At 34.1% G+C, this 25,980-nt stretch overlaps 2 protein-coding genes and 1 long non-coding RNA gene across 3 annotated transcripts; 1 reads left to right on the top strand and 2 right to left on the bottom strand.

Moving 5' to 3' along the window:
* The first annotated feature begins 1,070 nt into the window (after positions 1 to 1,070).
* Positions 1,071 to 2,382, top strand: LOC122609152. The gene is made up of 3 exons (XM_043782210.1): positions 1,071 to 1,605; positions 1,682 to 1,892; positions 2,181 to 2,382. The coding sequence occupies exons 1-3, from the start codon at positions 1,071 to 1,073 to the stop codon at positions 2,380 to 2,382; spliced, it is 948 nt and encodes a 315-aa protein (XP_043638145.1).
* Positions 2,383 to 15,628: 13,246 nt separating this feature from the next.
* LOC122606454 lies at positions 15,629 to 16,416 on the bottom strand. Its single transcript, XR_006324902.1, has 2 exons — positions 16,375 to 16,416; positions 15,629 to 15,973 (listed from the first exon to the last, which is right to left on the bottom strand). It is a non-coding gene; the product is annotated as an uncharacterized LOC122606454 (long non-coding RNA).
* Positions 16,417 to 20,717: 4,301 nt separating this feature from the next.
* Positions 20,718 to 21,875, bottom strand: LOC122609153. Its single transcript, XM_043782211.1, has one exon. The coding sequence runs from the start codon at positions 21,873 to 21,875 to the stop codon at positions 20,718 to 20,720; it is 1,158 nt and encodes a 385-aa protein (XP_043638146.1).
* Positions 21,876 to 25,980: the final 4,105 nt, after the last annotated feature.

The following is a 25,980-nucleotide window of genomic DNA, read 5'->3' on the forward strand; positions in this document are numbered from 1 at the left end:
AATTGCCGGAGTCCCCTTGAGATAATTACATTCTTAAAGTATTTCAACACCTCGCGTATTATAATGTTATGTCTTTCAAGTATTGTAATAAAATAGGCCTACTTAGTGATTTAAAAAGAACAAACATTTATTCATGAATGAAAAGTATTACAAACTTATTAAAAAACAAACACACGAAGAGTTCTTGAAAGAAATTAAATTAAACTTTTATTCAACCATCTTATAAAGTGCTTGAGCCCAGTTGATCAAATTGTTCAACTTAAAAACCGCACAATCAAGTTGTTCAATTGCAACTTCCGTTCTATTGATCTTCTGCTGCAATAATTAAAATATTAACATTCAAGATTAGAACAATTCCTTTTTTGTAAAGTGAAAATGTTCTCGACACCATTTCTTCTTTGTAGTCAGTTAATTGCCACAAGTTCCTCTTTAGACAATTCATGGTCAAGGAAATCGGCCATGATTGTCTTTCACCTGATCACTAGTCATTGTCGGTTTTGGGTTAGTAATATTTGATGAAGATGCCTTTTCAGTTGTAAAAATGTTTGTGTTTTGGTAATAATTATTTTGATAAAAATCTATAGGTAAAATATACGGCGCTCCTTCATCTTTAACACGGAAAATGACTGTACATTTGGATGACCAAACAACTTTACCATGGAAAATATTTACACATTTAGTCCATCAAACGGCCAAAAATTTATAAATATTTATACATTCAGTTCCTGAACGGCTAATCTTGATCTCACTCTATAAATAAGAGCCAGTGGCTTCACAAATCAATTTCAAAAGCATTTAACTTTTCGTTTCACTACAAATCCTGGTACGGTAACACATATTAAGACCGATGAGTGCAACATGTTTGATATGTTATTTGTCGCCATTGGAGTCGCAGTAAGAAATTCTCCTTATCAACTTTGTTCTTTACCTGCTACCAATTGTATCTCATAAATGACTTTTGATTTATTTTACAGATAAGAAGCTTTGTGAATTGCGTGCGACCGTTGATTATAGTTGATGGTGCACATTTGAAGGGAAAATTCTTAGGAACAAATTTACTTGCCGTAAGCATGGATGGGACCAATCAGATTCTTCCTATCGCTTATGGTGTTTGCAAAGGAGAGTCTAGTGAATGTTGGACATGGTTTTTGTCCAAGCTCAAAGAATGCATTGGTGAACGTGAAAATCTAGTAATAATTTCAGATCCACATCCATCAGTCGCATTGGCGGTAAGGGAGCTATTTCCAAATTCGTTTCATGGTTTATGTTGTACACATCTGGAGATGAATCTTAAACTAAAAAGCAAGAGTGTAAGGGCTTTGTATCGGAAGATATGCAAAGTGTATACCGTTAATGAATTTAGTACTTTGATGAGTTATCTCTCAGATGCTCAACTAATTGCATTTGCTAAGCTTAGCGAAGTCGGTTATGGAAGATGGTCTAGGGCACATTGTCCTGCAAATCACAACAATTATTGTACGTCAAATAGTGCGGAGTCAATGAACGTATTGTCAATGAGTGCACGTAAAATGCCAATTACCATGCTGATTGAGTTTTTCCGGGAACATGTACAAGAAAAGTACTACGAACACAGAATATCAGGAGGTTAGTGTTAAAAAATGGACTAATTTTGTAATATTTTTTACTGCTTGAACTTTTAATTTATTCTATCTTGAAGTAGTTGTTGGATATTTTAGTGTAATTGGGTTAATTGGTTATTTTGATCATAACAATACATCATATAAATATGGTGCTGCGGAGTGCACGCTTATACCAATTTATTATGATCTTAGGAGCAATTCCCCAAAGAAATGGGGGTCCGGGGACAACGCCCCCAGGAGCAGGGTCCAAGGGGTGGCAGCCCTGGTGGGGTCCAAGGGGCAGAGCCCCTGGTTGGGAAAAATTTATTTCCGACATTGCTATACTGAAAATCCTTCCGAAAATTTAATTTTCGAAACTTGAGGGACCAAAAGTGGCAATTTCAAAACCCTTGGAAAACCGTCCACAAATGTAGTTACAGGCCAGGGATCCATTATTTGGTACACACGAATTCTCTCTGAATTCTCTCCCGTTTCACACACACACTCTCTCAAACACAAACATATTGAACGTTCTCGAATCTCTGATTGTATCTGATTGAGTAATTTGGGGTGAACCACTGAATTGATTCAATCTGACAGTGTTACACGCCTTCAGAGATTGAATTACATATCCCCAACAATTGTATCTATAGAGTCACTTCAAGGGGAGCTTAGAGAATGGGCAGCTGCCAAAGTTGAAGATGAGGTTTTAAAATTAGCCACATGGAAAACTTATGGCATTGATGACACCCATTATGAAGTTGATGATAGGAAAAGATTTATTGTTGATTTCGAGAATTGAATGTGTAGATGTCGTAAATGGCAACTTTCTGGATTACCTTGTCGTCATGCTACTATTGTTGTCTCGAAATTTCTAAAACAACCCAGTTGTGTGGCTTTCGCTAAAGAATGGTTTAAAAAACCAGTTTATAAAGCGACATATAGAGACTCATTTTTTCATATCGGGGATACTGAAGATTGGGAAATTCTAGAAGATGTTGAACCATTGTATCCACCACTAATGGAGAAACGGCAAGCAGGAAGACCCAAAAATAAAGATTGATACTGTCTCAAGGTGAAGTGCCGATCAAGAGAGGTTGCACTCATTGCCATTAACCTGGACATAAGCGATCTCAATGTCAGGCGCCTTTCCCATCTGAGTCTAAGGCAAGACCACAGAAGCCCCCCGATCAACTTGTAGTCAATCTTCAACAAATGCTCCAGTTGATTTGTATGACATATAAGAATTTCAATCAATATGCTTGAAGTGCCCTGCTTTATGTATTAGTTATGATTGTATTTTAGTAGAACCATTGTACTATATGCTTATATTAATTTATTAAGATCAACTACATTTTCAATTTTCATAAAAACAAGATTACGCCTTATTATTGATCCTCGTTGGAAACAATTACATTAAAAGAACGTAAATTACAATTAAAAACAAGATCACAATCAAGCATGTTTAATAAAGAGCAAGTCTTTTTCCTTTGCTCCGTGTTAAATTACTTTCGTTGAACCCATGTGTTCATAATTATAAGTCATATATAAACAACAACCTTCTACCACAAAATTATACTAATCCCGAAAATGACTAGTCAACTTTAACACGGAATTATACTATTCATAAAAAGACTTGTCAACTTTAACACGGAATTAAACTATTCATCAAAATGACTAATCAACTTTAACACGGAATTATGTACTGTAGAGTCAGAAGGTCACTTTAACACGGAATTAAACTGTTCATCCAAATGACATATCAACTTTAACACGGAATTACTGTACATCAAGATGACTAAACAACTTTAACACGGAGTTATTATGTAGATGTCGGTAAATTCTAGCTTGCAGGACCCTGTCAATTGTCCTATATATAGGGTTATCTTTTCTAACCATCTAATCATATCATAACAGGATTTATAAATTTTTAGTTTTTTTAAAATTAGGAAAATGGATGTCTCTTCGTCATATACTAAGCATATGACAGTTGATGAAGTAAAATCTTCAATGATTGCAGATATGAAAGAGGAAACAAAGTATAAGGAAGACATGTATGATATTGCACACAAACTTATGGCGTCGAAAATTGCTAGCCAACGTGCAATCGAGAGACTAAGAAAGAGAAGGTCAACGTCCCCACTTGAAGATATTTATGTTGGGTACCTACAATGAAAGTGCACGAGGACAGATAATTTAATTTTACAAGTCTCCAATACTATTTTCTCATTGGGATATTGCATTGCAGATGTCGAAAGAGCTATATGGGGTCTTGATCAGCTTAATTAAAAGAATTAGGCTTATGTATTAATGATCCTCTTGTCATTTTATATATTAATCAAGGTTAAACTCTGTTTGTTTAATTATCTAATAATTGTTTCTAGCACCAACAAAAGGGAATCAAATAGTAGAAAAAATGGTATAAATATACTTTATGACAGATAGGGTGTATTATTGAGTGAAATGACAACCCAAAAATTAGTTTATATAAATACGGGTTATATGGAGCCATAACATTGATAAACAAATCAAGATGGATCATGAGTAGTATGATTGGTATTTTAGATCTCATGGTGAACAAAATATTACCGACCAGATGTATGGTAAGTTTTCTATTATATATTTGTATAGCTTACATTGATAATTGAAATAATTGTTGCTATATATAATGAAATGAATATTCACAGATGATATTCTTTGGTTGTTCACTATCAAATTGCACCACCATGGAAGTTTTACATCTCCACCTCAAGAAGTTATGATGGCGATGTAATAACTTATGTAGATTGTATTAGCACAAAATACTTTTTGAATTGCTCAAATGGATCAAATGATAACAAAACTAGGTTATGATCCAAAGTCATCCAAGTACTACTATTTTAGAAATCCCAAAGGGGACTTGGATAATGGACTACGTCGATTGCGTAATGATCTTGAAGATACGGCAAACATGTTCAAGCATATTGGAGACAGGGGAACAAAAGTGAGAGAAGTCGATGTTTACGTCTCGCAGTGGAGATGACTGAAAATGTTGAAAACACTCCGGATCCTCCATTCAAATTCCCAATCAAGACTAAACAAGAAAAAGCTTCTTGCTCTAAAAGGTTGTTTGAGTAGTTGAATGTGTTCTTTTATATTTTGTAATCAATTTGGTTGTTTCGTAGCCAATTGCATTCTCGTAATGTTACCTAGAAGTGGATGATGCCATGATGGCCAATAAATTGCTTACTTGAATGCATCTATAGACTTTTGCAAATTTTTTCATATCATAACAACAATATCAACAATATTATAGCAATAGAAAATCAATAACTCAACATATTTTGATTCGAAAACATCTCTTTCATGTCAATACTTACATATATACTTAACAAAGTGGTTTGTTCCCATTAGCTAAAAGTAGGAAAAATCAACAATCTCTACAAATTTTATTACTCTATGTCACCATAATTAACAAATGAATTCCATGAAAAGAAACTAAATTTCAAATGGTACTCAAATTTATTAAATTTAAACAATAATACAATATCAATCATTTCATACTATATCTAATGAACTGTAGAAACAACAAAATTTGTCCAGATGCTTGGTTTGATCTGCATCTCTCTCTGTTACATGAAGTAAGGATAATTAGATATCTGGAACAAGAAAAAGAAAATAAATATTTGGAATAAACAAAGTAGATTTGCATTCATGCCGTAAAGTAATTTAGCTCTGTTAGTTAAAAAAATATAATATACGAATCTTCTAAATATTCTATATGAGTACATAAATAGACAGTTAACCCAATCTGACCCACTAGACCTGCAAAGCATTCTGTTCTTACTTGAACTAGCTATCCATTCTATTCAATCTAGCCATTTATCATTAACCTCTTACAGGTCAAATATATGGATGTTAATTTGGTTGGCAAAACAAGTTCAAGTCAAACATTAGCCATTCCAACAACCAATCTTAAAAATAACATGTAGATGAGCAAGGAACATTGAAGCATGATAAATGAAATAGTGATTTGGGCAAAATAACAGATTAAATTACTATATGAAAACTCAAAGTGAATTTTTATTTTAGTAGTAGCTAATAAATTACCATATGAAAAATCAAAGTGAATTTTTATTAAATTACCATATGAAAACTCAATTCGAGTTACTGTAAGTATGTTGTCTCTATACATGTTCTTGTAAACAATTTTATTTTAGTAGCTAATAAATTTTTATTTTAGGGTAATTTGAATATGTGTGTGTTTGATGATGATGAGGTATGTATTTTAATTAGTTGCAGAAATAGTCCTTGTTTATAATGAAAAGGTGGTATTACCCCTCACGTGAGGGGCACATGATGTATTTAACGGTAAAAATAGACGGAACGTTATTGTTGGACCGAAATTGCAACAGGTATGATATGACAAGGATGCGTTTCGCGACTTTGCACATGTTTGTATCAAACTTGCAAAATGTGTGATAACACAAGGACCAAAAATGCAATTCGTTCTTTTTTTTTGAGTTAATTACAGAAATGGTCCCTATCAAGATAATCTACTTGCAACTTTCGTCCCTAACTTTCAAAAATTACAATTTTGGTCCAATTTTTTTGACCCCGTCAACAGTTTTGGTCCTCACCCATAACGTCCGTTTAAAAAGCATGCACGTGCCAAACACGTGATGGGTATTTTCGTCATTTCATTTCCTTTTTCAGATCTTTAATATTAGAGTTCATTCTAATCTTCTTTCCCGTAATAACCCCACTTACCTACATTCTTCAAAATGAATACCAGATTAATCATCAACATTGATAACAATAAACCAATAACAATAAGTCAATAACCAGCTAATCAAAGTTGATTTGTCAACAAAATCAATATCAGACCATTATCAAATATCAGAACATCAAATCTGTTAAAAAAAAATCTCAAAAATCTACTATGTAATTTGATGGATAAGAAAATAATAAAAAAAACAAGATGTATGGATACTGGTGATACATGGCCAGCAAAGAAAGAAGCCACTGTTTGATTTTTAATCTCATAAGAGTTCTATTTTTCTATCTGAATTTACATCTCTTAATTTTGTCTTCACCACCATTTATCCATTGAAAAGGATTAAGACAATAATATTAATTAATAACAACTTATATTTAACAAACAAAAATCAACCCCTCCTTTTTATTACAAATTATTTACATAATATTAATGTAAAAGAAAGGGAATACACATCATAAAGTATATTTTTTATATTCTGCAAATAATATTTATAGGAAAAAAAAACCTCAATTAGAGTTAACCATTTTTTAATTCCTTGATAGATTAAATAAATGGATTTGTGAAGAAGAAAAATAAGAGATAACGAGAGAGAACAGATGGGGAGAAAGAAAGAAAATGAGGAAGAAAAATCCACAAAATCTTCATTTATATATTCTTTTAATCGCAAATCCATAAAACTACACATCATATAAATCTTCTTTTGATTTCTGACGAGATGCTAACCAAGCCATCACAATCCATTTTGAGATCCAGCCGCCACCCACACCTATTGGTATTCTTATCTTCAACCCACTTAGCCACCAACAGATTTCGGTTATTTATAAAATATATTATTGATAAACATTAATAGATTTACACATTTTTATATTATATTGGTGGATGTAATGAACATAAATAGATTTAATATACAATGATAAATCTGGGTTGAATCAGAACTTCTGATAAACCTGGGTATTAAATAGTATGTAAGTATGTGACAAGTAAAATGACAAAAATACCTATCACGTGTTTGGCACGTGCATACCTTTTAAACAGATATTATGGGTTAGGACCAAAACCAAAATGGACCAAAACTGTAATTTTTGAAAGTCATGGATAAAAGCTGCAAGTAAAATACCACGATAGGGACGAGTTCTGTAATTAACTCATTTTTTTTGTTAAGGAAAATAAATCGGAGGAAAAGAGATCTGGTTAGGGGAGTAGAAAGAGGGGGGAGAGATTGTATGGGACATGTGTCTATCTATGATGCACCGAAACTCCAAACAGGTAGCCGTATCTGTTTCGGAAACTCCATGGGAACGGAAACTCATACGAAACGCGTACGAAACGTTTCCTTGAAGTTTCCGTATATACCAAAAAAATTTTAGTAACCATTAGCAAACAATTAACAAACAATGTAATGTACACATGTTGAAGAAGGTAGTGGACATAGGTAAATTATAAGGATTTGAAAAAGAAACATGGAAGATAAAGAAGGAAGGAAGGAAGCCGTGAGGTTTTGTACTTTTGTTGGTATCTTCTACTTTATTCATGGAGTGCAGTTGTTGTAATTGGTGCTTCAAAAAGAATAAGAAATGGCTGAGATGAGAAAGTGAGAATATATCCAACAAATGTAATGGGGGTTCTTTCAAAAAGTATAGAAACCCTATGTTGGTTTAGGTGGGCCTATATAAAAGTTCCAATTTTGTTTAATTGAAGCATACCAAAAACGTATAAAAGCCCAAACCTACAAGTTTAATTTCATTGTGTTTTTGTTAGTGGTTGTTACTTTTTAATCTTTATAACAAAAATTATTGTTATTTAAATATATAAACATTTTTAGACAAAATAATTTATTATGTCTAAATAGAAAACACTTTTAGGCTTTATTGTTATTTTATTTTGCAACTATTTTGTATAAATATATATCTTGTTATATTTTGCTAAAATAAAAAAATAACGTGTGGTATTGTAGTCAAAAAGTTGAACTGGTTGAACATTGAGGAAAATATTGGGTCTTACCCTCCCCGTCCAAAAATTCAGAACATCAAAAGTCATAAAATGAAATTGAAACGTCTTTGCTTTTCAAATACAACTTCTTTCATGGTGTTTTTATGTAAGTATACATTTGATGCTTGTAAAGATCCGACCTGACCTGACCCAACTTGTTCCCTGTCTAATATGTTATGTTCGCCATCTCTATTAAAGTGGATACATGTTATTTTTGTTCCCTCTGTGCCAAATGTCAATGATACTTGTTCTTATGACTTGATGAGTTGTCACATATTTTGCAAAGAGAACAAAATTAAGGGTTGTCGATGGTCATTTGATCTTTTTATGCGCACAAAATGGTTTTCAACTCCTCATTGATTACCTGATATATATATATATATATATATATAAGGCGTGAAATCAACATTAAAAACAAGCACAATTTGTGTAACACAGTTTTTTGATGTTAAGCACATGTTTTAAGACAGATTCTTTATATCCAGTAATGTTCATGCATTTTTAAATATCAGATTACCATCATCATAGAAATCAACAACTATATAGAAAGCTGAAAGAATATTTGGTGTTGTGTGGTTTTGGGTTTGGAATTGAAATGGAACTCTATGATTGTTTGGTTTATGTTAATAAAGAAAAGAAAAATCAAAACCTCAAACAAAATAGAACGACACGAGAAGTTGAGTCTCATATATACTTAAATCAATAAGTATATACCTAATTCGATTGGATTCGTTTTTTTTAAAATTTATATCGATATATAGATAATGTGAAATCTTTGGTATATGATGAGTGTTTATCAACAGATAGATAAACCAAAAGAAAAAAAAAACAAAATTTAAAAATGATTAAAAGAAAACCACATGAAAAACGATATGCGCATTTTAATGTATGTATAATGATATCTACCAATATATTAAAACATGACTGTAGTTTTATTTAAATTACACTGTTGAATTCTTTGACTGGCATATGTCTTTTACTCTATTTTATATAAATTAAAATTTCTGAAATTTAGTTATCTCGATTGAACAACATTATTTGATTATTGGATTCATATCCATATTTACCATATATTTTATAGATTTTGTATGATAGAAATAATAAGTTTGAATAACATATCTATAATCTCTTATAATGTATATTGGATTAAGAAATTAAGCATTTTTTTATTATTTCCAAAATACCCTTAATTATTTTTTAACACTTTTCACATTTTTCTTTTTTTCTAATACACATTCTAATGCATGATGTACCATACATCATAACCACATTACATTAATAACTTCTATTATTCACCGGCGCCGCCGCCACCACCGCCGCTCACCACCACCACCACCCGTTCCCGTTGCCGCCATTACATCATCGTCACCGTCGCAACGCACGGGTACCTTTCTCTCGTTAATCTATAAAACATTCCATATAACTAGACATGAAAATAAACGATTCTTATGTTTCATATCTTAACTCCATAAAAGATATAGTAAAGTTACCAACAAAAAATTAACCTAGTGATAATGCAAACATTTGATAACCTTAAGGTCTCAAGTTCGATCCCAATGAAACATAGACTCATATGTGAAGTTTAAATACGCTGGTTCGATCCTTTGGGTTGCCCAGATCATGCGGGGTTTAGGATGAAGGTATTTTACCAGCATCATATGTCTTATACGGAATTGGTCGATGGGTATCTAATTGTAGTACTGGGGCTAGGGTTCTCCCTATTAGCCTTTTTGAAAGATATAGTAAAATGCATTATATATATATACTAGTCTTAATATCCGTGCACGATGCACGGTTGACATAATCTATTTTGTTATTTATGATACTACTAATAACTATATGAAACATGAACTAAATTATTATAATAATAGATTAATTAATGTTAACTATATAATTTGAATAATAAAGAGATAAATATATACTTACTCATAGGATGACTTTTTGTTGACAATGAAGAACCAAAATTCGTAACTCAAAAAGGATTGATCAAAATATTGTATAACTCATAGGATGACTTTTTGTTGACAATGAAGAACCAAAATTCGTAACTCAAAAAGGATTGATCAAAATATTGTATAACTCATATCGTATAGGATATGACAAATTACTGATTTTCTACTTTGTTTTGATTTAGGAAACTATTATGGATTTTAATTATTATTATTATTATTATTATATTGGTATGACAAATTACTATCTTTATAAGATAATAGTTAATCAACTCGGATTCAATCCGGGTAGTTAAAATATGTTTTCATTATAAATATAAGATAAAAATATTTGTAAAAGGTAATCCTCGATCTTAAACATTATTATGCGCTAATGCGAGTCAAAATACTCAACTTACACAAAATGTAAATCCAAATTAATCAAAAATGATAAACTTATGGATATATATAAGTCATTATGATTGATAACAACACATAACTGTAAGTTAAAAAAAAAAAAGAAGATAAAAACGAAATAATGAAAACAATACGATCTCAAACAATTGTTAAAACTTAAATATTGATGTTTTAATAGTATATACTTTACAGCCCATCACATAACTGTAATGTATATCCTGCTATTCATATCTTTTAAACTCATAAAAAATACTGAAAAATATTGATTTATAAGAGAAATAAGTGAATTATGTCTCTAAATTTTTTTCAATGACCAACCAGGAAAAATATATACTCACTTGCTCATTTTATTGAAAAAATTGTATGTCACACAAATAGAATCTAACAAAATGACATGATTCTTAGATTTGGATAATTGAAAATATGTAAAAGAATATAATATAGTCTAAAGTTGAATAAGGAAAGAAAGGAAATTAAAAAGCAAACATATTTTTGTAATAGATGTCATATTTTTTAAAAATATTTATGTGTAGAATATTTTTAACTTGTTACATTAGTTTTTTTCTAAAAATAACTTTTGTAAACAATCCTTTTTTATTTATAATAGAGATTGAAGACATAATAGTTTAAAAGGCATTTTATATAGTATCAAATTCTATATAGTAATTCTATTATAGTATCGTTTAAAAAAGTATTTTATGACATATCCATACATGGAAACAATAACAAAAATAATTATAGATGCTTTTAATTTAATTAAATTTATTTATAAACGATAGTTATAGTTATTGTTATTGTAATTATTTAAGGTAACTATATAATACTTTTATATTATACTAGTTCTGATACCCGTACAATGTACGGCGGTTATATAGATTGTATCATAAAAAAAATTCGAATATGTCTCATACATGATTGGTGAGTATAAAAAATATTGTGTTTAAAGTAAACCGATTATCGAAGCTAAATTATAATAAACATTATTGATAAATATAATATTCATATATGTTTAGTTAGAATTTTGGATCTACTTTAAATTTTTACAATCACATCCAAGTCAAAACTTATAAGCATAGTGGATGACGATAAATATCCTTGTGCTTTCGGATTGTAAACTCAAAATTTTGAAATGTTCAGTAATATAAGTAATATGAGTTGAAGAATTGAGAAAGAAAAATAGACAAATTTATTAATGAGAAAACGATCAATCAAATAATGTTATATTGTGTTTTGTATCTATAATCCAAAAGTTAGAGTTTGATTTTAAGTCTAATAAGGAAATTGAATCCATATGCAATAAAAAAAATGCTAACTTAATAAAATAAATAAACTAAAAAGACACGTGTCGATCAAGGATTACGTCTCATGTCGTTTCAAGAACATGTCAATCATGTTTTAGTTTATTGATAGATTTATTGTAGTCATCTTGTATTTTTGTTATTTTTTCTCTTTCCATTTGAATTATAAAAACATAGTAGCTAAAAAAATTATAGTTTTCAAAAGTTGTATATATTTGGAGGATATGTAAATAAATCGTAATAATGGGTATCCTAATGTAAGTAAAATTGAAATCTGTTTAAATATGTAAACAATAATATATTATTAATTTTTAAAGATTAATATTTGATATTAATAAGGTAACTTAAAATTAGGAAATCAAGAAGACACTTGTCGTCTAAAGAATAAGCCAAGTGTCGATTGAAAAAACCTTTAATCCTGTTTTAGCTTATTGGTAGATATAAAATATTTAAATATTAATTATTTATCAAAATAGATTAAAAAGACACATGTCGCTTAAATAATATGACACTTGTCTATTAATAAATACTTCAATCCTGTTTTAGTTTATTGATAGATACATCGTATATTAACCATAGATAATCCACTTTAAAAATTAATTTGTCATAAAAAGTGATGATATAATAATTTATAATTTACTAAAAAGAATTGGTCGAGTATCACAAATATATGTAACACAATAAACTAAACTAAGTTAAACTTTTGTATTACACATGAATATACAATAAATTAAATCAATCTGTACATAGTACGATTATTAAGACTAGTTAATGTAATCTATAATAATATAACTAAAAGAGGGGGTTGGGGTACACTTGGCATCCATAATCCCCTTCCTTAAGCCTAATACTCTTTTCTCATTAATCCTCTATTTCTTCTAATATTATTTATTCTATGACCGACCTATTACTTTTAATAAAAAAAATTTATTATTATTATTATTATTATTATTTATCTATTTATATATATAAAACCTAAAAACTTACAAAATTACCTTACGTTCTATTTTTGTTCTACTTTTTGTTCACATCCCATCTCACCCTATTTTCTTTGCTTTGTGTTTACTTTATCAATATCATTGCTAATAACATAAAAGAGACAACAGAGGCAGGCTCTGAATGGACAGCAAAAACTATAGATATGATAGTTCGACTTAGCAAATAGTTCGACTATACCATGATTTTTTAGATTATTGATTTTAATTTAGTTTATGAGATTACTTCATATTAATCATTATGATTTTAATTTAGTTATATAATTTGTTCATATTAATCGTTATTATTATTATGATTTAACATTTAATTCTTATGTTACTGTTATTATTATTGATTATAATTTAATTTGCTGTCCATTATAGGTTCATTATGACTTCTTCTTCAACAACAAAAAATAAAAACACATTAGTTCATCTTGAAGAGTTTGAACCAACACATGTTAACTATCATCTACGACTCCGTGTTGTGCATGTATGGACTATACCGGAGTGGAACAACCCGAAGAAAATCAAAACGTTCGAGATGGTCTTTGTTGATGAATTGGTATGTGTTTTTCAAATTATATAGTTTACATTTTGAGAATATAAGAAACTGCAAATTTTTTATTTAACTAAAAGTTGGGAAAAAAGGGTAAACTAAAATCAATATTTATATGGAGTTAATTTCGTATATTTCTTTTTTAGTTTTCGTATTAATTAAGTTTTATATGACTTGGCTAATCTAAATATTAAATATGAAAAAAAAGGTAAACTAGATACAATATTTATATAAAGTTAATTTTTGTAGGTTTTTTTTTTCCGTATTAATTAAGTTTTATATGACTTGGCTAATCTAAATATTTCATTTAGTTTAAATAGTTTACTTTGAATCGTTTTATGTTTTATTTTTAAGTATTCTAATTTTTTTCAGTATCTATTTAATAAACTTGAATTCTAACTATTTTAGCTTGATTAATATATTTTGAGACTACCCGTCCATTGGACGGGCCTGAGGACTAGTATACGGATAAAACTCGGAATTATGAACTTTCCGAGTTATAGTGTCCAAACTAGATTTTAGACCCGTTTCCAACACTGAACACGAGGACTAATGAAATTATCAATATTAGATATTCATACATTCAACTTATGAAAGTTTGTAATTTCAAAGTTGAAGATATACGTAAAAATTAACTGTTTAATTCAAATGATAGCAAATAAAAAGCAAAACAATGTGATATATTTACATTAGATTAGAAGCATATATCATCTTTTGCAAAATCGTTGATGCGTTCAAACGAACAAAATTCAAAATGATCACTAATATAGATCATTTTTTTAATACTAAAAGTAATATGCTGAATTATATATCATAATAAATTAACATCTAATAGTGATAAAGTCGTAAGCGGGTGTATTAGACACGAACCTAAAAAATATATTATTTAGTGGGATTTATTTATCTACATTGTTATTAAATAAATGTATTAGGCGTACAAAATTTAAACACACAATAATTATTATCTTTAGTTAGAATTATAATAATTATAACTAATGCAATACCTATCTTTAGTTAGATCGACATTGACATATATGTTTAGATATACTTATTATTTAATTTATATAATAAAAAGTCAAGAAAAGTCAAAATTGAGAATTTAAAAAAATTGAGAGATATGATCGGTCAATAAACTATTAGAGCAACTGTTTTCAACGGGGTATCATTGGAGAGACATTGCATATTTGCAATTGCATCGAGACCCGATTTTAATACAATGAGGATAACTCCATGTCTCCATTTATCTAATTATTTCATACAAAAAAATGGAGGAAATACGACGGGCTACATTTGATTAGAAGGAAAACCTCTTAGCCATATATATATGGCTGTCTAACATGAGTAGAAACTTTTAGCATTTTTTTTAATAAAAATTCAATATATGGTATAAAAAGAGTACTACAAATATCATAATAACTATCTATGAGAATCAAAGAATGAAGGGTCTCAATCACAACAGATAACAATAACTTTATATCATTCATATTGAAGACACTTAACACAAAATAGAAAACAAAACCTGTGAGAAACAATTATACCCACCAAGATGGATCCTTTTATAGAAAAACTCGAAGAAGTAGTCATCAACGCATCTTTAATTTTCACATATGTATTGATAATGATGGGAAACAACTTTTTGCAATTTTCACGCCTACAAGATATGAAGCACGATGGTAATTGTGGTTTTATGTCAATCCCTGTGGATTTATGAAACGCCTCAACTCAATTTAATCCTAAAGGTATAAACATAAAAGAAAAGAAACGCAAATTAGATAAATTATACTTAGAAAAATACGGCCAATTTTCGCCAAAATTTAAAGTTTTCAAATTTGAAAAATGACAAATTGAACCTTCTTAGAATGTTAATATAAGTCTATTGTATGAGTTTCAGGTCCCGGAAAGATCAAACGAAGCCTCGGTAAAAAAAAGTGTAAAAATTACAGAGGAGCACGGCTCTTGTGTCCTGCAGAGGCCGTCCACAAGAGCCGTCCTCTGCACAAAGGCCGTCCTCTTCAGGTTTCGTACTTTTGACACATTGAACAACTTTCGACCCCTTTTTCTCAAAACCGAGCTTCCGACAACTGATTAGCAACTTAGTTTTGACATAAATCAACTAACACTACATTTCCAAAAGTCTCCATACCATCCATTTATACAAACCAAGTTTCTACAAGTAAACGGGTCATCTTACCCATTTTGACACAATTTTCGCCCAAAGTGCAACTTTACATCTTTTCTAAAAAGCTTTACACCTGATCTTTTACATAATATAACAAAATATGACCATCAACCCAAAATGTACCAAGAGCCAAAAGGAGAGGGATAACTAAGCCTCTAAACCCAAAAGCTTGTCATTCATCCATGAATGACCTAAATACCTTCAAATCTTGCAAATCTTTAATTCAACCACTTCAAGCTCTAAATCAACACTTTCAAATCAACAATCCTAGTTCCCTCTTCCGGAACTACCTATAAAAAGGGTAAACAACTAAAATATAAGCAAAGGCTTAGTGAATATACTTGCATACATCTATGGATACAAAGGAGGGCAAAGTACAAGGACTTTCACATGTAACCTATGGCATCGTCATGTCACATTTACATATTCACCTTGCACACTAACAACACATATATGGATCCATATAAGCTAAACAATCATAACAAATCATATCTATCGGGATTCTTAGGCCCCGGAGGTTCTTAGGCCTCATGTTACATCAACTATCGGGATTCTTAGGCCCCGGAGGTTCTTAGGCCTCATAAACAATGCCCCACATGGGCTTAACGCCGAACCAATTACCATGCTTGGAACATTCACATCTCATGGTAATTGGCCCAACGTATACATAAATGTATGCAAGAATACTCACCTCCTCCGCAACTTGGAAAATAAAGCTAAAACGATTATGCACAACAAGCTTCAACCTATGATCATCACATAAAATGCATAAGCTTACATTCACAACTTGACTAGTTCAACCTAGTCATACTCAATCACTAGCCTTTCTAAACCCAAAACCCAACCCATTTGTCATTGAGCTTCATTTTCTTTAACAAACACACTAGGTAGTTCAATCTAACATTTTCATCAACAATTCCATGACTAGTCAAAACTCATCTTTTCTCAAGAACTCAAATTTATCACATGCACTCATTATTTTCATAATCAAACATATCATATAACTCAATGACAACTAGGTTAACTAAGGAATTGGGGAAAAATTAACCATAAATCATTTTTCTAGTAAAACCCCCAAATTGGTTCACTCATGAACCCTAATTTTCAAGAGAATTGACAAAGCTAGATTGGGGAAATTTATTACCTCAACAATGGAAGACAATTACTTGAGATTTTAAATCCACAAATCCTTCCCTTTTTCTTCTCAATTTTCGGCCACCACCCTTCACCACCCAAACCCTAGCTTTTAAATTTACTTGATAGAAATTGATGATGATAATGATTATTATGGATAACCTTTCCTTTGAATTGAAGAATTAACCCTTGATTTTGAAAGGAATGGAAGAAGGTTGCATGAAGAAATTTTTGGAAGAACAAAATGAAGTGTAAAGGTGGAAAAAGGAGATGTGGCTGACATTTTCTATGGGTGCCACGACCCATCTCTAAAAAATGTGGGTATTATACCCGCTATCCGCTAAAGTTCCAACTAAATTAACCCCATAACTAAAAATAAAATACTAGAAAATTAATTTAATGCCAAAGCTATAAAAAGGGGTTAATTTCTTTTACCTTAAAATCTTGGGGTGTTACAACTCTCCCCCACTTGGAACGGATCACGGCCTCGTGATCCAAGCCATATGCAAAGACGGATAATAAACTAGGACGTCATGCTCGGACTCCCATGTACAATCGGACATCTTGCCATGCTTCCACAAAATTTTATACGTTCTCACCGTCTTATTTTGTACTCTTCTAAGCTCTTCTTCTACTATGGCTATAGGCTCCTCAATATAATTCAACTTATTATCAACTTCGATTTCATTCAAAGGCACATAAGTAGATTCGTCGGCGAGACACTTTTTAAGATGGGACACATGAAATGTAGGATGAATTCCCGATAACTCTTCCGGTAACTCCAAGCAGTATGCTACCTTGCCAACTTTCGCCAAAATTTTGAACGGGCCAATAAAACGAGGACTTAGCTTTCCACGTTTTCGAAATCGTAAAACGCCCTTCCATGGGGAAACTTTCAACAAAACACGATCCCCAACATTGAATTCAATTGGCCTTCTCCGTTTATCCGCATAAGACTTTTGTCGATCTTGGGCCGCTTTAAGTCTTTCCTTGATTATATCAATCTTCTCGATGGTTTTCAATACCACTTCCGTACTACCTATTTCTCTTTGACCTACTTCTCCCCAACATATTGGAGACCGGCACTTCCTTCCATACAACATCTCATATGGTGGCATTTGAATACTCGAATGGTAGCTATTGTTGTACGAGAATTCTACCAAAGGCAAGTGAAGATCCCAAGTGCCTCCAAAGTCAATTATACATGCCCGAAGCATGTCTTCAAGCGTTTGAATGGTTCTCTCACTTTGACCATCCGATTGAGGGTGATAGGCGGTGCTAAGCTTGAGCTTGGTGCCCATATCTTCATGAAATCTCCGCCAAAAGTGAGAAGTAAAACGAGTGTCTCTATCCGACACAATGGAGATGGGAACTCCATGTCTAGCTACAACCTCTTTTACATAGATCTTTGCCAAAACTTCGGATGATGATGCCTCACAAATAGGAAGAAACAAGGCACTCTTGGTCAATCTATCAACGATTACCCAAATTGTATCAAATTGATTTCTTGGTGTCTTGGGCAATTTTGTAACAAAATCCATGGTTATCTCTTCCCATTTCCATTTGGGTATCTCCAAGGGTTGCAACGTGCCATAAGGCTTTTGATGCTCCGCTTTCACTTGTGCACAAGTCAAACATTTCTCCACATACTTCACTACATCACGCTTCATTCCGGGCCACCAATATTCTACCTTAAGGTCATGGTACATCTTTGTAGCACCGGGGTGGATGGAGTACTTGGATTTGTGAGCCTCATCGAGAAGAACTAGCTTCAACTCACAAGAGAATGGGATCCAAATCCTCCCAAAACGTAGAGTAAGGCCACGAGAATCCTTAGTAAAATATTGAAGTTGGCCCTGAATTCTTTCTCTTTTAGGATCCCGTTGCAAGGCCTTTTCTTGAGCTTCTTTAATTTGATCAAAGAAGTCGTTAGTGATCAAAACCCAAAGAGGAGAAACAACTAAGGCATGATGAGAACTCTTCCGACTCAAGGCGTCCGCCACGACATTAGCCTTTCCGGGATGGTACAAGATTTCACAATCATAATCTTTCAAAAGATCTAACCATCTTCTTTGGCGATTATTGAGATCTCGTTGTTCAAAGAAATATTTGAGGCTTTTATGATCGGAATATATGGTAAACTTGACTCCATAGAGATAATGACGCCAAATTTTTAAAGCAAAGATCACCGCCGCTAACTCCAAATCATGAGTAGGATACCGTTTCTCATGCTCTTTCAATTGCCTTGAAGCATAGGCAATGACTTTCCCCCGTTGCATAAGAACACACCCAAGGCCATTAGATGATGCATCACAATACACCACCATATCTTCAAGACCATCGGGTAAAACAAGAACCGGTGCTTGGCTTAACCTTTCTCGGAGTTGTTGGAAAGCCATCTCTTGTTCGCTCTTCCATTCAAATTTGATGTTCTTTCGAGTTAACTTGGTCAATGGGGAAGCTATTTTAGAAAAGTCTTGGATGAAACGACGGTAATAGCCCGCTAGACCAAGAAAACTTCTAATTTCCGACGGGTTCTTTGGTTGCTCCCACTTCATCACCGCATCAATCTTGGTCGGGTCCACCATAATTCCTTCACTATTAACGATGTGACCAAGAAATTGAACTTCCCTTAGCCAAAACTCACATTTGGAGAACTTAGCATAGAGCTTCTCCTTACGTAAGGTTTCTAACACCTCCCTTAAATGTACTTCATGATCGGAAGAACTTTTTGAATAGATTAGAATGTCATCAATGAAGACGATCACGGACTTATCGAGCATAGGGCGACAAACACGGTTCATGAGGTCCATGAAAGCCGCGGGAGCATTCGTGAGTCCAAAAGGCATGACCACAAACTCGAAATGACCATAACGAGTCCGAAAGGCGGTCTTAGGAATATCTTCTTCACGTACTTTGAGTTGATGGTAACCCGAATGAAGATCAATTTTAGAAAAATACGAAGCTCCTTGAAGTTGATCGAATAAATCATCGATTCTAGGCAAAGGATACTTGTTCTTCACGGTGACTTTGTTGAGCTCACGATAGTCGATGCACATTCGCATGCTTCCATCCTTCTTTTTGACAAAAAGTACCGGTGCACCCCATGGAGAGTTACTAGGTCGAATAAAACCCTTGTCAAGCAATTCTTGTAGTTGCTTCATCATCTCTTGCATTTCCGTTGGAGCCAAACGATAAGGAGCTTTAGCAATGGGGTTAGCCCCCGGAATGAGATCAATGGAGAATTCAACTTGCCGTCCGGGAGGAATGCCCGGCAAGTCTTCGGGAAAAACATCGACGAAATCTTTAACAATGGGGATGTCTTCAATAGAAAGAGGTTTCTTCTCAACATCAACGATGTGAGTAAGATAAGCATGACAACCATGAGACATATAACGTTTAGCACGAGCAAAGGTACAAACGGGTATAGAACGTTCTTTCTTATCACCATAAACCACCAAGTCTTCGCCCTTAGACGTCTTCAAATACACCGCTTTCTCATCACATGAAATTTTTGCGTTACAAGAGCTCAACCAATCCATACCCAAGATTATGTCAAACTCTCCCATTGGAAAAGGAATTAAAATTAGCTTGAAAGAGTTCCGAAGAAATTTTGATTTCGCACCCTTTATACACATCCTTTACTAATTCTACCCTACCATTGCCAACCTCAACTTGCAAAGTATTTTCTAAACATGATTTAGACACGGGAATAACATGAATCATTCTAATAGCAACAAATGATCTATTCGCCCCCGAATCAAAGAGAATACGCATAGGCACATTGTATACAAGGAATGTACCTGTTACAACATCATCGGTGTTTCTTGCTTGCTCCACGGAGAGTTGAAACGACCTTCCCCTTGGATTTCCATGCATTTGTGCATTCTTCCTTTCCGCCTATCTTCTTCTTTCTTCCAACCTCTCCTCCTCCGTCAATTTCGGACATGAGCTTCTCATGTGACCCTCTTCGAAGCATTTGAAGCAAATCACGGGCTTGTGAGGTTTGGACCTACATTCCCGGCTAGTATGCCCCGACTTTCCACAAGTGTAACAAGCCTTATCTCCCGCTCTACAAACCCCCGGATGATTTTTCTTGCATTGACGGCAAAATGGAACATTTCTTTTATTATAGGGGCTACCGGAACTACCCTCTTGTCTAAACCGCTTATTGGGAGAGTTTGTTTCTTCGTGCTTCCTCTTCAAGACACCTTCATCTACCCTTGACATCTCAATTTCGTGATCTCTAGCCACATCCGCCAACATGGAGAAAGACTCCATTTGAAGTAAACTAATCTTCTCCCGAAGATTCTTCCTTAACTTCAAGTAAAATTGCTCTTTAAGCAATTGATCATTTTCAAGGAATTCCGGACAAAATTGTGCCTTGTCCAAGAATTGAGCTCGGAATTCATTCAAGCTCATATTGCCTTGACAATCATTCAAAAATTCACTTCTCAACTTTGTTACTTCGGCCTCCGACCGAAACTCCTTGAAGAACATTTCTTTAAACTCGGGCCACTCCACATTATCCAAGGCCCCCTTCTTAATTGTCAACAAGCCATCCCACCACCTCTTTCCACCACTTCTCAACATCCCAACCGCGAATACCACTTTCAAATGAGAGGGATATTGACTAGTACGGAATGCCCCCTCGATCTCGGATATCCACCGTGTACACACGATGGGATCACGGTCACCATGATACTCCGGTGGGTGGCACACTTCAAAGTCTCGAAAAGTGAACTTCTTTTTATAGATTCTTTCCCCGGTCACTTCCACCTCCTTTTCATCCTCGGTTTTCTTGCCTTTATCCTTGGCATCTCGCTTTTCAAATTCCCGTTGCACATTGATTGCCACTTCTTCTTTAATCATTTGAGCGATGTGGTCATTCACCGCTCCTTCTAATGTAGCATTCAACCGTTTGAGTAGAATAGGAGTGTACTTTTCCAAGGCTCTCCCAATTTGATCCGATATGTCCATGCTATCCGCATCAAATATAGGCTCTTCTTCATCATTTTGTCGTTGGTGCTCATCTTCATCGTTGTGTTGATCGGCCATGCTATAATAAGATTTAAATAAACGGATTTAATTTCAAAGCCTATCTCTACACACGCAAACTAAAGCCAAACCTATATCTTTATACAAAACCGTTCAAGGTTTGATGCCGTTAGTTTATAAATCCATTAGTATTCCAACCACAATAAGGCCGGCTTCTTATTGTGCTTCAAATACTAACAAGTAGATAAACTAACATCATCAAACACATCTTTCGGTCCCATATAATGTTTCGGATACCTAAGGTCGAGTCTCAACTAAGGTTTAAGTCTAGGCACTCTCTCAACGAGGGTAAACCTAAATCCCTTAAACCTTGGCTCTGATACCAACTTGAAACGCCTCAACTCAATTTAATCCCAAAGGTATGAACATAAAAGAAAAGAAACGCAAATTAGATAAATTATACTTAGAAAAATACGGCCAATTTTTGCCAAAATTCAAAGTTCTCAAATTTGAAAAATGACAAATTGAACCTTCTTAGAATGTTAATATAAGTGTAAGTCCCAACTATTACTAGATGGGTGCTGAAGACACCTCTATGTCGATGGTGAGTGAACTTTGCAACACGATCAATTAATCTGGAAGTGACCAGTTTAGATTGATCGTGTACCAGGTTAACTGGAGTTACAGAATATAAATAAGTGCAATAATATAAATGACGAGTATATAAACTGGTGAGACAATATGTAATTTTCAAGTGTATTTTATTTATTACTTGTTCAAATAAAATACAAGGTTGATGCGGAACCAAGATAATAAAAGAATGTAAATATCCTAACAACCCATGAATTACAATTGATCTAAACTTGGAAATTCTCCTTAACAATCGAAACACTTAGAGTTGTGAAATGTTCCTTTTTACGATTGAGAGAATATTGCACAAGTTCACCAATATTGCAGAATATATGTATTTGCAAAGTTGTTGAAACAGCTTGTGCAAGGACCTCTATTTATAGTCGAAGATTGAGCATGGGGATCTCAACTTCGATGTACAAATATGGTTGACAGCACACAAAAGTATTGTTTAAATAATCCTTTGTGTGTGTTAAATAAAGTAAGACAAAAGGTTACTTTATTCAACCACTCTACATCTTTGTATCTTTATCCAAAGACAATATCATTGTCCGGTTAAAAGGATATAGAGTAAAAAGGTCCTCCTCGTAATCAGTGTAAAGCTTTGTAAGAGCATTTACACTAGAGGATTCTCCAGTTGATTGATCTGGTAGATTGTCAACTGGGCTTCGCTGCCATTGCCAATCTCTATCTTCCATTTGTTGTCTTTGACTTCAACTGGAAGGTCTTTAGATTCTAGTCTTCTGATCTCAACTGGAGGAAGTCATCAGTTGCTGAACCTGTACAATGCAACTGGACTTCTAATATTTCGGACAATTCCTCATGCTCTCCAGATGTCACTGGAGAGCTCCAGTTTAGCTTAAACTGGACCTAACAAATTCCCCCTAATTGTCCTGAAATATTGTCAAGTATTTTCAAACTTGTTTCTATACAAGTTTAAGTTTGAAATACTTGAATTTGATAAAACCTATTAAGTTTCCAAGACATTTTTATAGATCATCAAATGTCTTGGATTTTGTTTTAAGTGTTTGTAGATCTTATCAGATATCTTACTTGTAGGTTACAATCTGGCAACTTGTATATACATACAATTTCAAATAAATTACAAGAGAGTACACAAAATTACAAGCAGATAATAGTTAGAAGGAAAACTTAAACAGATGGCCCTTCGCCAGTTTTCCTTCTCTTTGAGACTGCTGAAATTGGCTGAGTATCCTCAGGATCAAGGCCTAATCTTTCTTCAATGTTTTCCTTGAACTTGATAAGATTTTGCAATACATACTCCCAGCCTCTTTCAACTTTATTCTTCCTCTGCCTCCCCTCCAACAGCCTCAACATCTCAACATGCTCGGAATGACCATACTGATTGACATCCGGGTTCTCAGTAGTCCTTTTAGGTCCACCAAAGTATTGTACCTCAACAACAAAATGCTTGGCACCAGGCTTAATCGAAACCTTAACATCAGTAATCCTGCCTCTATTGTGCCTTCGACGCTGTACATCTGACAAATATGTGCGAGCTTCAGATTCATTTGTCAGTTTGATTTTGCTCGTGCTCAGCTTTTGTGTAGCAGCTCGAATATCATCAGTTGTGGGTTCAGATGGTTCTACCCAAGTCCTCAGATTTGCATCTCTTGGCAAGACCTTTTGTTTTCTTCCTTTGGACTTGGGTGGATTCAATACTTTGGTGACTGCCTTCTTTACCTGCTCAGTCCTCTTGAGAATCCCTTCAGATCTGATCTCTCTGGCCTTTTCCACCGATACATTCAAACACTTTGCATCCAGTTCAGCCTCATCATTCTGGTAGTGTTTGTCCAGCTCTACTTCAAGCATCTCCTTCAGTGCATTGACTATTCTTGGATCTTCTTTGATCTTCTTGTATTCAACCAGTGTCAAGCCAAGGAGTTGAGCATCAGTGATATCAACAAGAGGGGTTGGAAGATTTCTTCTTGATTCGAATTGGTTCACCTTCATTTTTTTCTTCCTTTCCTTGACCAGGTATCTCACTCTTGCTAACTTCTGACTCTCGCTTTCAGTAACTGGAGGCAACAAATCGACATTGCCAGTTTCCAACATTGGTGCATCGGTGGCTGGTTCCAAAGATTCATCAGCAATGGCCTTTCCCTTGTCAACACTCCCTACCACCACATCAGCAAACACCTCAAACCCTTGCTCACCAGCCTCAGTACTGGTAGCCACCACAATCTCCTTCCCTTTACTTGAAGTCTTCACAAGAGTGTGAGGGGCATATACCGACCTTTCCCCCTTGGCAGCATCTAGTCCCTGCCTGATGGCTTCAAAATCAGCATGACTAGAGGGCAGACGATCTAGAGGCTGCCATGATTGCATTGTCTTACACTCTTTGAAGACTCCACAAAGCATGCGAACTGTCCTCCAAAGATGATTTATCTCTTGAGACTGAGTCATTACATTTCCACTTGTCTGCTCTTGACTCTTTAAAATTTGTTTGAGAATGGAGAGATCATCTGAAGAGAGCCCAGTTGCAGGGACTTCCTGAGCACTGTCAGGCTCAACCGCCCTTCCTTTGCCAACTTCAGTGGTCAGATCAGATATGGCAGTTGAATGTTCAGACACTTTGCTAGCCAGCGTATCCAGACTGCACCTCAACCGATCAATCTCAGATGTAATTGGAGTGAGATCGACCTGGGGCACTGCAATCTTGGTGATCTCAGATATCACCTTTTCTATCAAGTTACTCTCACTGGCAGCCAAAGTTTCTTCGATCTTGAGACCCACTGAAGAGGCCAACCGACTTCCAAGCTCTGTCACATCTAGGCCAGGTTTGCTACACAGCTCTTGCACCTGCCTTTCCAGATTCTTAATATCAACCTCTGAAGATCTGACAGTATTGTTCAGCAGGTTGGATATTGAGGATGTGACTCCAGATTGAGTCAGTGCGAATGCCTCCCTTAAAGATATTGCCAATTGATTGGAGGATTCCACTAACTCGTTCAGCTTGCCAAACACCAAGTCCTCATTAGCAGAGAACTTGTTAATCCCCAGGTCAACCACTTTAATATTTTGCAGATGATCCTTGTGGTACCTGGAGAGGGACTTGGTGTTCTTCTCCAGTGTCTTTTGAATCTCTTCCACCCTCGCAAGAAGGTTCGAGAGATCGGTTTGAAAAGACACGAACTGGCTGTCCAATGACGGAGGAGAAGGTGTCACTGGACCAGCTGAAAAAGCTACAGGTGCAACTGGACGAGGTATGACAATATCTGGTTCTCCAGTTGCAGTAGCATCAGTAGATAGAAGAGGAGTGGTTGTAGAAATGAAAGGAAGAGATTCAATGTGTCGTTCATGCTGAGAATGCTCAGGTGTGAACGACGGCGACGGTGGGGTTAGGATGTGTCTATTTCTAGGCACACCCATAGAAGAAGGTGATTGGCGAGAGGTGAATATTGGAGGTATTTCTAAGCTTTGTACAAGAGTTGGGAAACTGAAACATGTGGTTCTTGGGGTTGACCAAGGAGAGAAGGGAGCTGATCAAGTATAGTTGCATCAGCCATCTCCT

The sequence above is a fragment of the Erigeron canadensis genome, chromosome 7 (assembly GCF_010389155.1).
Source record: "Erigeron canadensis isolate Cc75 chromosome 7, C_canadensis_v1, whole genome shotgun sequence".
In the NCBI taxonomy this organism is placed as follows: Eukaryota; Viridiplantae; Streptophyta; class Magnoliopsida; order Asterales; family Asteraceae; genus Erigeron; species Erigeron canadensis.

Coding starts and splice junctions, on each gene's coding strand:
- LOC122609152 (XM_043782210.1), top strand. CDS start 1,071: ATGGATGGGACCAATCAGATTCTTCCTATCGCTTATGGTGTTTGCAAA. Junction 1,606..1,681: donor CGAACACAGAATATCAGGAG/GTTAGTGTTAAA, acceptor ATCTTGAAGTAG/TTGTTGGATATTTTAGTGTA. Junction 1,893..2,180: donor TCCAAGGGGCAGAGCCCCTG/GTTGGGAAAAAT, acceptor TCAATCTGACAG/TGTTACACGCCTTCAGAGAT.
- LOC122609153 (XM_043782211.1), bottom strand. CDS start 21,875: ATGGCCGATCAACACAACGATGAAGATGAGCACCAACGACAAAATGAT.